The sequence below is a fragment of the Eschrichtius robustus genome, chromosome 3, assembly GCF_028021215.1.
Source record: "Eschrichtius robustus isolate mEscRob2 chromosome 3, mEscRob2.pri, whole genome shotgun sequence".
Taxonomy (NCBI): Eukaryota; Metazoa; Chordata; class Mammalia; order Artiodactyla; family Eschrichtiidae; genus Eschrichtius; species Eschrichtius robustus.
This window is the reverse complement of record NC_090826.1, coordinates 32,685,474-32,702,202: the sequence shown is the minus strand read 5'-3', so window position 1 is coordinate 32,702,202 and position 16,729 is coordinate 32,685,474. Positions and strand designations below refer to the sequence as shown.

The window sequence follows — 16,729 nt, the reverse complement described above, 5'->3', positions numbered from 1 at the left end:
TGCCAGGTGGGATGTGGTAGTCAGCCTTCAAGGTAGCACCCAGTGATTCTCACCCCTGGGGTTCATGTCCTTGTTTAGTCCTTTCCCACGTTGAATAAATCCTAGAATATTTTAGATTATTGGGATTGAGCCTTCCCCCAGGGTAGCTACATCATCTGCTCTCATGCTTACCACTCTGGTTTTCAGCTCTCTCTTTACTTTGGACCCTGGAAATTACTCTTTCTTCTTACCAGTTCAGTTATGCATTTCCTTAAATTTCAGTCAGCATTTCTTAGAGTTTATCATCTGAATGTTTTCAGGTTATCTAGTATTCCAGATTGCTGAAGTTGAAAGTTGCCATGTGTTTACATTTCTATCTCCCCAACTAGATTACACGCTCCACAGAGACAAGGAAGTTGTTTTGTTCATAATTATGTTCGATAATTTTGCAATGTGCCTGGTACATAATAGACATTCATTACATGTTTGTTAAATGAGCACATGTAACCAGGGAAGGAATGGATGCCATAATTGGACATGGATTGTCTCCTTTTGGAAGGAGTTGAGTGCATTTTTTGTTTGCATGTGAGATTATTAATAAATTATTAATCAATCAATTAATGAGAAGGCATGTAAAAGACTTTCTCCATTTTAAAAAAAATTATTTAATTTATTTATTTTTGGCTGCGTTGGGTCTTTGTTGCTATGCACGGGCTTTCTCTAGTTGCGGCGAGTGGGGGCTAATCTTCGTTGCAGTGTGCGGCTTCTCATTGCAGTGGCTTCTCTTGTTGCAGAGCACAGGCTCTAGGCAAGCGGGCTTCAGTAGTTGCAGCGCACGGGCTTCAGTAGTTGTGGCGCACGGGCTTAGTTGCTCCGCGGCATGTGGGATCTTCCCAGACCAGGGATCGAACCCATGTCCCCTGCATTGGCAGGTGGATTCTTAACCACTGTGCCACCAGGGAAGTCCCAAGATTTTCCCCATTTAACAAAATTCTCTTTCAGAATTCTCTGTTGTTGATAATTAAACCTTGAGACTTGCCTTTTAGATATTATTGTTTGGCCTGCAAACATGGTGGTCATTTGAGTTTTACTTCTTTTTTTTTAAATTTTATTTTAAGAAGTATAGTTGATTTACAGTGTTGTGTTAATTTCTCCCGTAGTTTTACTTTTTCTTATACTTATTATTTTTTTAACCTTGAAAGTCTCCAGAGGATGTGGAATTTGGTTATGTTGACCTAGTTATAACACTGACAGGACATGAACTTCTCTGTGTCAGGGTAAAAGAAACAAAATTTATTTATATAAATATATTATTTGCATTGGTTTTTATAGAGCTTGTTCTTTAACGGATGGATATTTTAGTGATTGACTTGAAATTTTGCGTTGTTTAGAATAGCTGTTCCATAGTCTGTGGAACTTGATCAATTTCATGATCAAAAGAGAATTCTTGATTCTTTTTTTCTACACTTGCCCCCATCTTCCCCTTCTCTGAATCTTATCTAGTAGTTCAGGCCAAAACCTTAGGAAGCAGTTGCGAATCCTCTTTTCCTTCCCATCCTACAGCCCTCACCCCACATCCAATTCATTACCAATCCTGTTGACTCTCCTTTTTAAAGACTCTAACCTCTTCTCTGAAGTCTTACCTACCAAGTCTAAACCCCCATCATTTCTTGCCTAGACTACTGCAGAGCCCCCAACTCACCTGCCTGCTATCACTCATGTCCCCACTATCAGTTCTCCACACAACAGCCAGAGGGAACTTTTCAAAATATAAATCAGATCACATCAGATATACAGTCATGGGCTAATTTAAAAGGCAACTGGAAAACATATCCTCTTGTGTCATCCCTGGCTATGTTGTAGGAAGCCAGGGGACATCTCAAAAAAATGGTGTGACTTTCCATCCCTAACAAATTAAAAAAAAAAAAAAAGAGGGAAGTGTTGCTGCCTGAGAACTTTATGGGAAGTTATAAATTGCAGAGCTTGGCCTGATCATCTTGGCTGTCCTCTATCCTTCATTGTGCAGCTAGCACAAACAACCTCTGAGCAATCAGCATGAGAATGCTGAAAAAATAGTCATAATAACCTGATGTTTTCCAGATACATCCCTGCTGTTCTGCTTGCTTCTCTCATTACAAAGTTGACCTTTGATGAGCTAGTGAAAGGCTAGTTCCTATGATGGCCCAGGGTTGCTGCTCTGATGTTATGCCATCACTCGGCAGGAATGAACATGATGGATTTTGATCCTTTTCTATGATGCCTTCCAGAAGGACCAATGGCCAGAAATACAGTGGGCAGAAAAATGTTTTCTGACTCAGGTCAAAATAGACACACATTTAACATAAAATTAATGAAGCTTAAGATTTAGGACCCCTTCCTTGTGTGAGAGCCTTCCAAAATCCTGTACCCAATTTTGTGTTCATACTTATGTATTCTTTTGCTCCCCGCCATTTGCAACCAAGTTTACAACACTTATTCCCAGGTTTTGTGACAGCTACCAGGAAAAGGAGATTCAGGGTGTTGATGATATGAGCTGGGAGAAAAGAGCAGCAAATACTGTGTCCCTGGGACCTTCTATTTTGCTGACACCCTGAGAGAACTTCTGTCCCAACCATTCCAAGCCACTCAACATCCACACCCTTAACTCAGCAATCACCACTTTTTGTCATTCCCAAGAATCCTGGCAGATTGCCAGCTGCGTGGTCATCCGTGAGACCCCATTAAAAAAAAATGATCCTAAATATCTTTATTAGGAATTTCTATGTCAGCTTGACCATCTCTTCTCCACAGAACAGAGAGAGGCCCGTTTGTAATAGGTAGTTCCACTTGGCCCTGCCTCTCTACCATCCAAGATACGAATTGTGATTCACTGAAGTCTGGGCAGTATGTATCAATATTTGAACTTCTTGGAACACAGCAGACTCTCTGACTTATTAAACTTAACTAGAAGTAAGATTTTTTGCTTTGATCTCTGTCCCCAAGTCATGGACAATCAAAATACTCTGGATTTGCATTGACTTCGATAGCTCCATCTTTAGGCAAAATTGCACAAAGTGACTTAAATTGTGTCAGTCAGCACTTCCCCACTTCCCCTCTCCTTCATCATCTCCAACGCAGGACATTGAAGTCTCACTGAGTTATATTTATACTAATAATTTTTTAATGTTTAAGAACCACCATTTAAAAAAGCACCCAGTAATGGGACTTCCCTGGCGGTCCAGTGGTTAAGACTCCACACTTCCACTGCGGGGGTGCGGGTTCCACCCCTGGTCAGGAAACTAAGATAACGCATGCCATGTGGTTAAAAAATAAAATAAAATAAAACATAAAATTAAAACTATACCCAGTAAAACTATATAATCCTCAGGGCCCACAAAACCCATCTTTGTCTTCAGGGAGTGGCAACTTGAAGGCTTCATTATTGAGAGACCTTAATTTCTATTTAAAGATCAAGTTAACAGAAGATCAGTATATTTCTGACTAAGCCAGATATGCAGAATATTTCACATTTCCCAGCAATGTGGAGGTCCAGGTAACAACTCAAGTTCTCACTCTGGCTAAAAAAAAAAAAAAAAAATCACTCTACTTCAACTTTACCTGATATTCTATGCCTCCTATTTACTAAGCATCACATTACCCAGGAGGTTCACCAGCATTTCATGGTAAATGAAGCTAACATTTTTTTCCCCCTTAGGTTCTCACAACTGTATCACATGTATGGTGTTATACGAAGGGTGGATTCCATTAAATATAATACCCCCCACTTGATGAGTTTAGATAACCATGTTGCAGATTCAGAGTTGGGGAGAGCTGAATTGGTCTGCATAATAGAGGAAGGCAAATTGGAGTACAGAAGGTAATTCTAGAGGGAGGGCTATATAGGAAAGGGAGAGTGAGGGGAGCCAGCAAAATTCTGGAAGACTGGATGTACATGGGGTTAAATGTCAGTGAGAAACCCATAGAATGGCAGGATAACTGAAAAGAATTTTAAGACTGGGGGACTCCCCAGGCTTCCCTGGTGGCGCAGTGGTTAAGAATCCGCCTGCCAATGCAGGGGACAGGGGTTCAAGCCCTGGTCTGGGAAGATCCCACATGCGGCGGAGCAACTAAGCCCGTGAGCCACAATGACTGAGCCTGTGCTCTAGAGCCCGCGTGCCGCAACTACTGAAGCCCGTGCGCCTAGAGCCCCTGCTCCGCAACAAGAGAAGCCACCGCAATGGGAAGCCAGCCCACTGCAATGAAAAGTAGGCCCCGATCACCACCACTAGAGAAAGCCCGTGTGCATCAACAAAGACCCAACACAGCCAAAGGTAAATAAATAAATAAGATCGGGGGACTTCCCTGGTGGCCCAGTGGCTAAGACTCTGAGCTCCCAATGCAGGGGGCCCAGGTTTGATCCCCGGTCAGGGAACTAGATCCCGCATGCCGCAACTAAGATCAAGCGCAGCCAAATAAATAAATATGAAAAAAAAAAAAAAAAAGAATTTTAAGATTGGAGTTTTCCCTTTTTCAATGTAAACACTTCCCTGCCCACCTCTAATCTTATACATCTACTCTCAAACTAATGCTTAGTATGAGTAGTTTTTGTAAAACTTGGAGAAAGAAGTGAGGTCATACATGTGGAAAGGATCAGGAACCCAGTGGGATAACCTGAGAATGTAATCCTTAGGAATTCACAGGATTCTTAAGAAGGCTGTGGATTTCCTTCACAGGGTTTGGGATTGGAGGCTAGAGGCAATTGCTTGTTTGTTTGTTTTGTTTTTTACTTTTTAAAAATATTTAGCTTTCCGTGCCAGATAGGGGTCCATACAGCTTTGTTCTGGATTCCCGTCGTAACTTAAAGGGAAACTTTCACGATGTCCGGAGCCCTTGATGTCCTGCAAATGAAGGAGGAGGACGTCCTCAAATTCCTTGCAGCAGGAACCCACTTAGGTGGCACCAACCTTGACTTCCAAATGGAACAGTACATCTACAACAGGAACAGTGATGGCGTCTACATCATAAATCTGAAGAGAACCTGGGAGAAGCTTCTGTTGGCAGCTCGCACCATTGTTGCCATTGAAAACCCAGCTGATGTCAGTGTCATATCCTCCAGGAATACTGGCCAGCGAGCTGTGCTGAAGTTTGCTGCTGCCACTGGAGCCACTCCTATTGCTGGCCGCTTCACTCCTGGAACATTCACTAACCAGATCCAGGCAGCGTTCCGGGAGCCAAGACTTCCGGTGGTTACTGATCCAGGGCTGACCACCTGCCCCTCACAGAGGCCTCTTACGTTAACCTGCCTACCATTGCTCTGTGTAACACAGACTCTCCTCTGCGGTATGTGGACATTGCCATCCCATGCAACAACAAGGGAGCTCACTCAGTGGGTCTGATGTGGTGGATGCTTGCCCGGGAAGTTCTGCGCGTGCGTGACACCATCTCCCGTGAACACCCATGGGAGGTCATGCCTGATCTCTACTTCTACAGAGATCCTGAAGAGATTGAAAAGGAAGAGCAGGCGGCAGCTGAGAAGGCTGTGACCAAGGAGGAATTTCAGGGTGAATGGACCATTCCAGCTCCTGAGTTCACTGCTACTCAGCCTGAGGTGGCAGACTGGTCTGAAGGTGTGCAGGTGCCCTCTGTGCCTATTCAGCAGTTCCCCCCTGAAGACTGGAGTGCTCAGCCTGCCACTGAAGACTGGTCTGCAGCTCCCACTGCTCGGGCCACTGAGTGGGTAGGAACAACCACTGAGTGGTCTTAAACTGTTCTTCCACAAACTCTTAAAATGGAAATAGGTTGATGGAAAATAAACAGTTTCCCCCCAAAAATTATTTATTTATTTTTTTAGAGGCAATTTTATGTAATCTTAGAGGGTAGGGAGCTGGGCTGCATGCTTGGCCTCTCCTTTTCTCATCCCACCAGGTGTGTCTTGAGATGCGGGGAGAGCTCTGGGCATCACCCTTGTTTGGGCTCCATTTGGGTCCGTCCTCTCAGCAGACCTTCCTTGCAGCTCACTAGTCTACATTGAGGACTGGCATTCAGGGCTGCTGAGTGTAGCCTTGGAGACCATGAATGCGTGTGAGGTGCACAGGTCACACTCCACTCACCAAACCCTGCACCCTGGCACAGAGCTGCAACCACTCAGGGAGGGGGCGCCCTTTACCAACTTCCTCTAAGGGGCTCTTTTAGATTAGATTAGAGGTGGCCTGCTGCCACTGACTGGGTCAGAACAGGAAGGGGAAACCTACCCCTCCCATACTTGTCCTAGTTGCCTACCTTCCCCTAGAGGTTTATACAATTCTCTGCTCTTGGGTTTCACTAATTGTTCCTGACTTAGCTACCTCACCCACTCTACCCCAGTAATTTGCAAGGCCACCTCTCTCACAATGGGTAGGACTTCTATCTGCAATGCAGAACAGTTTTATTTTCTTTCTTTGATCCTTGGCCTCCCAAACTGTGTTCACTTAGGCCGCTGGGAATAATGAGCAAGGCTACTGAAGAGCCAGGTACTTCTTAATGGCTTTTCCTTTTTCTACAAAGACACAAAGGCCCTGCCAAAGCTTTGAAACTAAACCCTTAGACTCCTCCCATCTGTGCCTGTGTGTGTTACATCAAAAGGAGCCCAGTAAAAGGGAGAAAGAAGGGGACAAAGAGGGTGGTTTTCTTTTTCTAGTTATAACTGTTTGCATTTTCTGATTTTTCTGAAATGAGTACACAGAGGCTCAGGGAGGTTATATAACTTGCCTGAGGTCACGTAGTCAGTAAGTGGTGACCTGGACGTCGATCCCATCCCAGGACTTCAGGTTGCATGGAAGGCTCTTTCCACTATAACTGAGCTGTCCCTGGAAGATTGAGGCTGGCTGCCAGGCTTGGAGAAGAAGGAGCTTTTTCCGTAAGGACAGAGACATATTACTGTCCCTGAGCTGGTGAAAAAGAACCTAAATATCTCTATAGTCCAGCAAGTGAACGTACCGCCTCCAAGTGATTGGAGAGCAGTCATTTCCAGATTCTAGCTGGGCTAATAGGGTCTCTCTCTCAGGGAAATCCATAATTAGAATCAGGAGTGTCCAACTCAATCAGCAGAGGTCACTTGAACCGAGAAGTATGCTTCAGAGCTATGGGTTGGTCATCTTCTACCTGCCAGTGGAACAAAATGCTGAGCAAAGTTATGCAGAGGGTCACATGAGTGGAAGACATAGGACAATTCCTAATGTCTTTAGTTCCTGGATCCAGTGAATTCCTACTTTGTTTGGGGAGGCCAAAGAACTTGGGACAAAGGCCACTACATCCCAAACTAGTCATTTCCAAACTGTAAATCCGTTGCCATTTATCACACATTTTCATGAAACAAGAGGCCAAATAGCTTAATGGCTAAAAGCCCCAACAAGGACACAGACTTCCTGGGTGACTTGGGTAAGTTTTCTTTTTTTTTTTTTTTTTAATAAATAAATTTATTTATTTATTTTATTTTTGGCTGCACTGGGTCTTCATTGCTGTACGCAGGCTTTCTCTAGTTGCAGTGCGTGGGGTACTCATTGCGATGGCTTCTCTTTGTTGCAGAGCACAGGCTCTAGGCACGGGCTTCTGTAGTTGTGGCTCGTGGGCTTTAGAGAGCAGACTCAGTAGTTGTGACTCACGGGCTTAGTTGCTCCACAGCATGTGGGATCTTCCCAGACCAGGGCTCGAACCAGTGTCTCCTGCATTGGCAGGCGGATTCTTAACCACTGCACCACCAGGGAAGTCCGGGTAAGTTTCTTAATATCTGTTTCCCCAAATGTAAGATAGAAATGGTACCTTTCTCATATGATTTTTATGATGATTCAATGAGTGGCTATATGAAAAGCCTTCAGAATAATGACTGGAACATAGAAAGTAATGTGTAAATGTTAGCTATTACTCAAATTTGTTTTCTTCTTCTTTCTCCCATTTTATAAATGGGGAAAGTAAGACCCCAAAAGTCAAGGGTTTTGTCCAAGGCCATGTAGTAATCACATAGTTAGGCTGGGCCTAGAACTAAAGTCTTCCAATCCTATGTGCAATATTTAATTCATCACCCTAAATGTCCTGCAACCAACCACCAGTGCAGAGTTTCCTTGGGAAAAATGTTAGAACCCCAGTCTTGAGGGTATTATGAAAGCTGGTAAGGAACAGCTCTCTTCCTCTGCTCCCAGTTGGAGAACTAGGCTACTGCAACTTGGCCTGCCCAGCTGGGCCTCCATGCCTGTACAATCGAGGAAGAAGAAGAGGGCTTGGTAATGATAATACAAGATTTTGAGAAGTATCTTGCAAAGAATCTTGCAGCCAAAAATATGTCTGCTAATGTTTAGGCAATCAGGAAGTGCAGAAATCATAAGGGACCAACACCAATGATCTCAGTTACCAGAGACACAAAGTGGGTGATTCACAGGAGGAAGCCTGAAGCTACACTCCAAACCTCCACCTACCGCCTGCAGAAGCCCTAGCCTGGTCACCACTGACAGAGTAATAATGGTCTCTCCCTTCCTCTGCTTTGAAAATCTCACACGTGCACCTCTCATTTGCAGGACACAACCCAGAACTGTGCTGTCGAGGGAATCTGGGTAACACAGTCTTGAGGCTTCCAGCCTCCAAAATATAGGGGAAGTGAGGATGAATCTTAGAAGGAAGTGAGAATGGTGCTGAGAGGCCAACAATCTGATATGGTCTACCCCTTTAGCTAGTCAGTGAAACTCATATACATTCTTCTGTGCATATTCAACTTTCAAAGAACAGTAATGTTTTCCTTAATACAATGCAACTATCCCTCATATGAATAGGGATGTTGTTATAGGCTGAACTGTGTTTCTCCAAAATTCATATGTTGAAGCTCAATCCCCAGTACCTCAGAATGGACTACTTTGAAAGAGGTGTTTAAGTTAAAAGAGACTGTTCGGATGGGCCCTAATCCAATCTGACTGGTGTCCTTACAGGAAGAAGGAATTTGGAGACACAGAGATACCAGAGGTTCCCATTTCACTTAGAACCTTGCAGGGTTTTGAGTAGAGGCGTGAGCTGATCTAACTCACATTTTTTAAGTGATCTCACTGGCTGCCATGTTGCAGATAGAAAGTAGAGACCAGGGTGGAAACAGGGAGACCGTTTTGGAGGCTGTTGTAACAGTTTTGGGAGATGACAATGGCTTGGACCAAAGTGGTGGTGGGGATGGTAAAATTGATCAGATTGGAATGCATTTCGGAGGTAGAGCCAACTGAATTGACTGATGGATCCCATGTGGAGCATGAGAAAAAAGAGGTGTTGGGAATGATTCTAATATTTTTGGCCTGAACAACTAGAAGAATTAAATTGTTACTTACTAAACTAAAATAAATCTTGGGACTTCCCTGGTGGCGTAGTGGTTAAGAATCCGCCTGCCAATGCAGAGGACATGGGTTCAAGCCCTGGTCTGGGAAGATCCCACATGCCTAGGAGCAACTAAGCCCATGTGCCACAACTGCTGAGCCTGCACTCTAGAGCCCACGAACCGTAACTACTGAGCCCTTGTGCCACAACTATTAAAGCCCGCACGCCTAGATCCCGTGCTCCGCAGCAAGAGAAGCCACCTCAATGAGATGCATGCGCACCACAATGAAGAGAAAGCCCATGTGCAGAAACGAAGACACAATGCAGCCAAAAAAAAAAAAAAAAATCTGGGGGGGGAGAAGGTTGGGGGTGCCTGCGTTCAGGAGTAGGTTCAAGGTTTTGGTTGTAACATGTAAACTCTGAGGTGCCAGTTAGTGATGTAAACAGAGACAGGAAGTAGAAATTTAATCTACAAGTGTACACTCAGGAGAGAGCATGAGACAATGAATAACTTGGAAGCCGTCAGTGTACTTAAATCCATGAGACCGGAGGAGATCACTTACGCCAATGATTCTCCAACAGGATGATCCACCCACTAGAAAAAATTTTGGAAAATTGCCAGGACATTTTTGCGGGGGGAGATTATGTATTCATGATTAGGGTTGGGGCACTATGAGGCTTTAGTGGGTGGGGCCGGGGCTCCTCGGCATCCTGCAATGCACAGGACAGTCCTGCATAACAGAAACTCTCCCACATTCCATATGATTTTCAAATGTTCTATCAGACATTCATTTGGTAAAAAATATGTTTATTATTTATCTCAACGTAGAGCCTAAATCTATTCTCCACATAAACACACAGTATTCGGGGTATTGTTTTAATATACACCAAGTTTCCCAGGAACGCCATTTCCCTGTAATTGATGCAAGAGGGTGCTTGGTCTTGATTCGAAAATCAACAACACAGCTTCTCTCTGTATTTGAGATGCCACTCCAGTTCTCCTGGATCAGTCTGCGTGTGCAGCTTTGGCAGACACAGTGATTCTAGGAACGACTGCAAGCATCTGATGATTCCATTAGGGCTTCTGGTGAAGTGCAAAATTTTTGCATATTCAAATATATAATACTTTATACATTAGTTTCCTCTTGTTTCTCCTTGTAATACAGGAAATTCAATTCATTATTTTGAAATTATGTGTGTAGATTGCTTTGAGGGGTATACTTCATTTGTCCCTCTGGACCCGATCTACTCTCTGCTCTTCTGCACCCTGCTACCTGCCCCAGGAGGCCAACTTTCGTAAATGACATCAACCAGCTCCCTTGCCCAGTGGCTTCCTGTGGGGTTCAGCCAAAGGGAGATACCACTCCCTCATCTTGGTCTTTCAGGCCCAGGGATGGCAGACACGTCCTCTAGTGCTTCCTCATTTCTTGTTGGTTCCCTTAACTTTGCCCAATCTTTGTCAATAATCCCTTCATAAAACTGGCCTTGATTGGACTCGGCTTGAGTGTGCCATCTGTTTCCTGCCAGACCCTAACTAATACAGTAGCTACATTATCTCTCAATTTCATTTCAGGACAGTAAAGGGCAAATTACAAAAGATTTGCTATAAAAAGGAAGTAAATCCAGAATATGGAACATTCTACAGGAATATTGAGCTGGTTTTTGCAATAAGTCAATGGTGTGAAAAATAAAGGGAAGAGGAGGACTGCTGGCGATGAATAAAGTTGAAAGGATACGGCAGCAAAATGTAATGTGGAGACCTGTTTGGATCCAAGTTCCTGTTTGGAACAAATCCACTGTAATAAGACATATCTGAGACATTAGGGAAAGTGTAATTATGGACTGGATATTAAATAATACCAAAGAACTATTTTAAATGCTGTTAGGTATGGTCATGGCATTGTGGTTTTGCAAGACAATGGCCCATGTCTTTAAGAAATGCATACCGATCTTGCTTGAATTACAAAAGAAAGAAAGAAAAAGAAAAAAGAAATGCGTACTGAAGTAGGTAGGAGTGAAATGACTGGTGTCTGGGATTTGCTTTCAAATCCCAGACTTCTGCAAAGAAAAAAGAAAAAGAAAAAAAAGGGATAGATAAAGCAAACGGGGAGAAGTATTGTTAAATATTGAACCCAGGTAATAGATATATGGGAATACATTGTACTATTCTCTCCACTTTCGTTTGTATGTTTGACATTATTTATGATAAGACATTTTAAAAATAAATTAAATTAAATTAAAAGGGAGCATTGGATCTGATAAGGTTGAGAACCATCAACCAAGTGTAGACAAGAGAAGAGGTCTGAGACTGGGTCCTGGGCACTTCAGGCAGAGGTTGGGAAGATGGGAGGAAAGCCCAGGAGGGAAAAAGAGAACAAAGAGAGAAAGGTGTCCCTGTGAGGTCAAATGAGTTTCAAGGAGGAAGTGATCATCTGGGCTATAGATGAGCAAGTAAGAGGGCAACTGACCACTGGACTTAGCAACATGGAGGTCATTGGTGACCTTGACAAGAGCAGTTTTGGTGTAATAGTTGGGGCAAAGCCTGGCTGGATTAGAGTCCAATCATCCCTCTCTCTAGCTACTGCTCTTTTCTCTGCTCCCTGTTACAGCACTCCCTGCGGCTAGGGTAAGTGGATGGGAGCGGGTTCAAGAGAGAATGGGAGTAGGCAAAGTAGAGAGAGAGGATAAAGGCAATCTTTTGAGATGTTTTGCTATAAAGTAGATTAGAAAAATGAGACGGTACCTAGAAAAAACTGTGCTGTCAGAGGAGGGATTTGGTTTGATTTTTTTTTTTCTTTTTTTGGCTGCGTTGGGTCTTCGTTGCTTTGCGCGGGCTTTCTTTAGTTGCGGTGAGTGGGGCCTACTCTTCGTTGCGGTGCTAGGGCTTCTCATCACGGTGGCTTCTCTTGTTGCGGAGGACGGGCTCTAGGCACGCGGGCTTCAGTAGTTGTGGCTCGCAGGCTCCTGAGCACAGGCTCAGTAGTTGTGGTGCACGGGCTTAGTCACTCCGCCGCATGTGAGATCTTCCCAGACCAGGGATCAAACCCATGTCCCCTGCATTGGCAGGCAGATTCTTATCCACTGCGCCACCAGGGAAGCCCTGATTTGGTTTTTAAGACAGTAGATAACATGGCCTGTTTGTAAGCTGCTGAGAATGAATCATTAGAGAGGGAGTAATGGAAGATGTGAGAGAGAGAAAGAGATAAAACTATTGTAGGAGGAATGTGCTCGAATAAAGGAGTGCAGATACTGGTGGGTAAGTTGATGTGGTGGTCGTAGAATGTAGAAGTTCTCTTTTGATTGCTTTTCTAATGAAATAAGAAGCAAGATCACCATTTGAGAGTGAGGGTGGAGAGGAGGCTTTGGAGGTTTGAGAAGACAGAGGGTGTGAGATAGTCGGTTAAGAGTGGAAGAACAAATGGACTGGGGAAATGAGTAGCACCACAGGCCTATTTATAGTGAAACTAGCCAATATCGTTGTGTCTTTTTCTCAACCATGTTGAGCCTGGGATTTGGACTTAAACAGGAGTGTATCCAGGCAAGATCTATATAGAGGAAAGTGGGCAAGAAAGTAATGATAATGATGAGACCATGGACCCCAAGAGGTAAGTAGGCAAGGTAAAGGGCAATAAAAAGGTGGTAGGGTCAATGGGCTGGAGATCCTGAAGAGGTTAGAAAGTTAATGGATTCAGGATATTTAAGAGAGTGAGCCAGAAAGATAAGCGGTGATGGTCAATAAATGGGATGCTTTAAAATAATGAAAATACAAGCTGGAACTTTAAGATCGATGAAGATGTTTTTTAAATTAAATATGTGGAAGTTTCATAGAATTAATAAGTGAATTTAAAAAGGTTACTGGATACAAGGTCAATATACAAAACAAATGTATTTCTGTCGATACATACTAGCAAGAAACAATTGGGAAATGAAACTTACAAAACAATACCATTGGAGCCGGTGTCCGGGGCCGCTGGTGGGACGTGTCCCGCGCTTGGCGCAGCAGGAAGCAGCGGCGATCTCAGCCTGAGTTCCCGGCGCCTGCCCGGCTCCTTTCCCGCTGCCGCCACACTCAACTTCTGCACCATTTTCTCCAAAGGTGGCTCGTGCTCTGGTGCTTCCAGGGCGTGAGCGACTCATGCACCCGGCTCATTAACGCGTTGATTCGTTCGGTACTGCGGCAGGAAAGGGGAGGTAACAACTCCTTCACCCATGAGGCACTCACGCTCAGGTATAAACTGGACAACCAGTTTGAGCTGGTGTTTGTGGTAGGTTTTCGGAAGATCCTAACACCGACGTACGCAGACAAGTTGATAGACGCTGTGCACCGGCTATTTTGTGACCAGTACCGCACTGAGATCCAACAGCAAAGTGCCTTAAGTCTATTGAATGGCACTTTCAATTGCCAGAATGACTTTCTGCGGCTCCTTCGTGAAGCAGAGGAGAGCAGTAAGATCCGTGCTCCCACAACCATGAAGAAATTTGAAGATTCTGAAAAGGCCAAGAAACCTGTGAGGTCCATGATTGAGACACGGGGTGAAAAGCCTAAGGAAAAAGCCAAGAACAGCAAAAAAAAAAAAAAAAAACCAAAACAAGGGGACCAAGAAGGAAGGTTCTGATGGCCCTTTGGCTACCAGCAAAGCAGTCCCTGCAGAAAAGTCAGGTCTCCCAGTGGGGCCTGAGAACGGGATAGAACTTTCCAAAGAGGAACTGATCCGCAGGAAGTGAAAAGAGTTCATTCAGAAGCATGGGAGGGGTATGGGGAAGTCCGGCAAGTCCAGTAAGTCAGATGCTCCCAAGGAGAAGGGCAAAAAAGTGCCCGGGGTGTGGGCACTGGGTGGCACTGCTAACAGGGAAGTCCTGGACTATTGCACTCCCACCACCAATGCAGCCCCCGAGGTGGCCCCGGCCAAGGGCATCAACTTGATTCGAGGAACTGGGTCTGGGAGGCAGCTTCAGGATCTGGACTGTAGCAGCTCAGATGACAAAGGGGCTGCTCAAAACTCCATCAAACCTAGTGCTAGCAAGGGGCATCTGGGTGGCATGTTTGGGATGCTGAAGGGCCTTGAGGGTTCCAAGAGCTTGAGTCGTGAAGACATGAAATCTGTGCTGGACAAGACGCATGACCATCTCATTGCTAAGAACGTGGCAGCAGACATTGCAGTGCAACTCTGTGAATCTGTGGCCAACAAGCTGGAAGGGAAGGTGATGGGGACGTTCAGCACGGTGACTTCCACCGTAAAGCAAGCTCTCCAAGAGTCCCTGGTGCAGATTCTACAGCCACAGCGCTGTGTAGACATGCTCCAGGATATCATGGTTGCCCAGCACCATCAGCGCCCTTATGTGGTCATTTTCTGTGATGTGAACGACGTGGGGAAGTCTATTAATCTTGCCAAGATTTCCTTCTGGCTGTTAGAGAATGGCTTCAGTGTCCTCATTGCTGCCTGCAATACATTTCGTGCCGGGGCTGTGGAGCAGCTGCGGACACACACCCGGCGTTTGAGTGCCCTACACCCCCCTGAGAATCATGGTGGCCACACCATGGTACAGTTGTTTGAGAAGGGCTATGGCAAGGATGCTGCTGGCATTACCATGGAAGCCGTTGCCTTTGCACATAACCAAGGTTTTGATGTGGTGCTGGTGGACACAGCTGGCCGCATGCAATACAATGACCCTCTGATGATTGCCCTGGCCAAGCTCATTACTGTCAACGCACCTGACTTGGTGCTGTGTGGGGGGGGAAGGCCTTAGTAGGCAATGAGGCCGTGGACCAGCTGGTCAAGTTCAACAGAGCCTTGGCTGACCATTCTATGGCCCAGACACCTCGGTGTCCTTACCAAATTTGATACCATCGATGACAAGGTGGGAGCTGCTATTTCTATGACCTACATCACAAGCAAACCCATTGTCTTTGTGGGCACTGGCCAGATCTACTGTGACCTACGCAGTCTCAATGCCAAGGCTGTGGTGGTTGCTCTCATAAAGGCTTAATGTGGCTCTTGGCCAATACCAAATCACCACTTCGCCCCAAAGCCCCCATCCCTGTATCAAGAACGTGCTCTAGAGCATGTGAGCAACTTGTCTTCAGTGTCGTTCAAAGGCAGAGTGAGAGGAGCTCCGGGCGGGGACTTGCAGCCCCTCCTAACCACACTCCCTGTTCAGCCCAGCCTCCACCTGCAAGGAGGACCTAATCATGTTACAATCACTGCCCATTACCCGCCCCCATCCCCACGCTCCTCCCCCTTCCTACTCAGGCATCCCTTCACTGCCTACAGACTCGGTCTCATTACAGTTTGACCAATGGTTAGAAGATCCAACACCAGAGCTTTGCTAGCTAAGTGTGGTCATGGGGACGTCCAAGAATCATCCCCAGCGCCATTAGATAAAGAGACTTCCAGAGCCATCTCTGGGTCTTGAGTGGCACCTCTCCCTAGGATACACAGCTTTCAGGTCCCTGGGGCCAGGGACCCCCAGGGACTGTGGCACACTGTGGCAGTGTATGGCCTATTCTTAATTGTTGCTAATTCGAGGATGACCCCTGTCCCCGTTTCCCCAAAGCATCAGCTACGCCAGAGCAATGTGTTACAGATGAGTGAAAGAGGAGTCCCTGCTTCCCTCAGAGATAAAGGGAGCCGAGCTGCAGCGTTGCATTGGGCTTCTCAGCCTCCAAGATCTCCTCCCGCTTCCAGAATCCAGACATAACTTTGCATGTTCCCCTTCCCGGGAGAAAACCAACTGTCAGAGGGGAGACACACTGCCCCCTGCCCATTCTTCACCTGAGATGGATCCTGGCGTTTCTTCATCCTCTTCTACAGTGCCCGGTAGACAAGTGCTACGTTGAATACAGACCTTGTTAAGAGTTGTACTGTAGCTTGGTATTACAGATGCATGTGCTATTAGTGCAATAAGGTGAAGGTTGTCTGCCCAGAGAAATATATAATTTATATAAGAAAATAAATTTCATAAATAAAAAAACCAATACTATTTGTAACTGCATGAAAAATATTAAATACCTAGGAATAAATCTATTGAAAGGTGTGCAAGACCTTGATACTGAAAACTATAGAACATATCTGGAGAAAAATTAAAGATGACCTCAGTAAATGGACAGATATTCCATGTTCATAAATTGGAAGACTCAATATTGTTATTCATTTTTTCTAAATTGGTCTATAGGTTCAATGCAGTCCAATTAAAATTCCAGCAAGCCACGTGTGTAGTATGTGTGTGTGTGATTGTGTGTAAATTGACAAGGTGATAGCAAAATTTATGTGATAATTAAAGGACCTAGAATATCCAAGAACTCTTTTGTTTTTTTTTTTTTTTTTGGCTGCGTTGGGTCTTCGTTACTGTGCGCGGGCTTTCTCTAGTTGTATTCTCTAGTTGTGGCGATCCGGGGCTGCTCTTCGTTGCGACGCGAGGGCTCCTCATTGCGGTGGCTTTTCTTGTTGCA

The 16,729-nt window shown here is 45.0% G+C and overlaps 1 protein-coding gene and 1 pseudogene across 1 annotated transcript; both read left to right on the top strand.

Moving 5' to 3' along the window:
• The first annotated feature begins 4,779 nt into the window (after positions 1-4,779).
• LOC137760990 (small ribosomal subunit protein uS2-like) lies at positions 4,780-5,759 on the top strand. Its single transcript, XM_068537897.1, is given in 2 exon segments — positions 4,780-5,214; positions 5,217-5,759. Coding segments are annotated over 2 exon segments (885 nt in total). The 5' UTR covers positions 4,780-4,835; the 3' UTR covers positions 5,723-5,759.
• Positions 5,760-7,328: 1,569 nt separating this feature from the next.
• LOC137760553 (signal recognition particle receptor subunit alpha pseudogene) lies at positions 7,329-15,267 on the top strand (annotated as a pseudogene).
• The last annotated feature ends 1,462 nt before the right edge of the window (positions 15,268-16,729 follow it).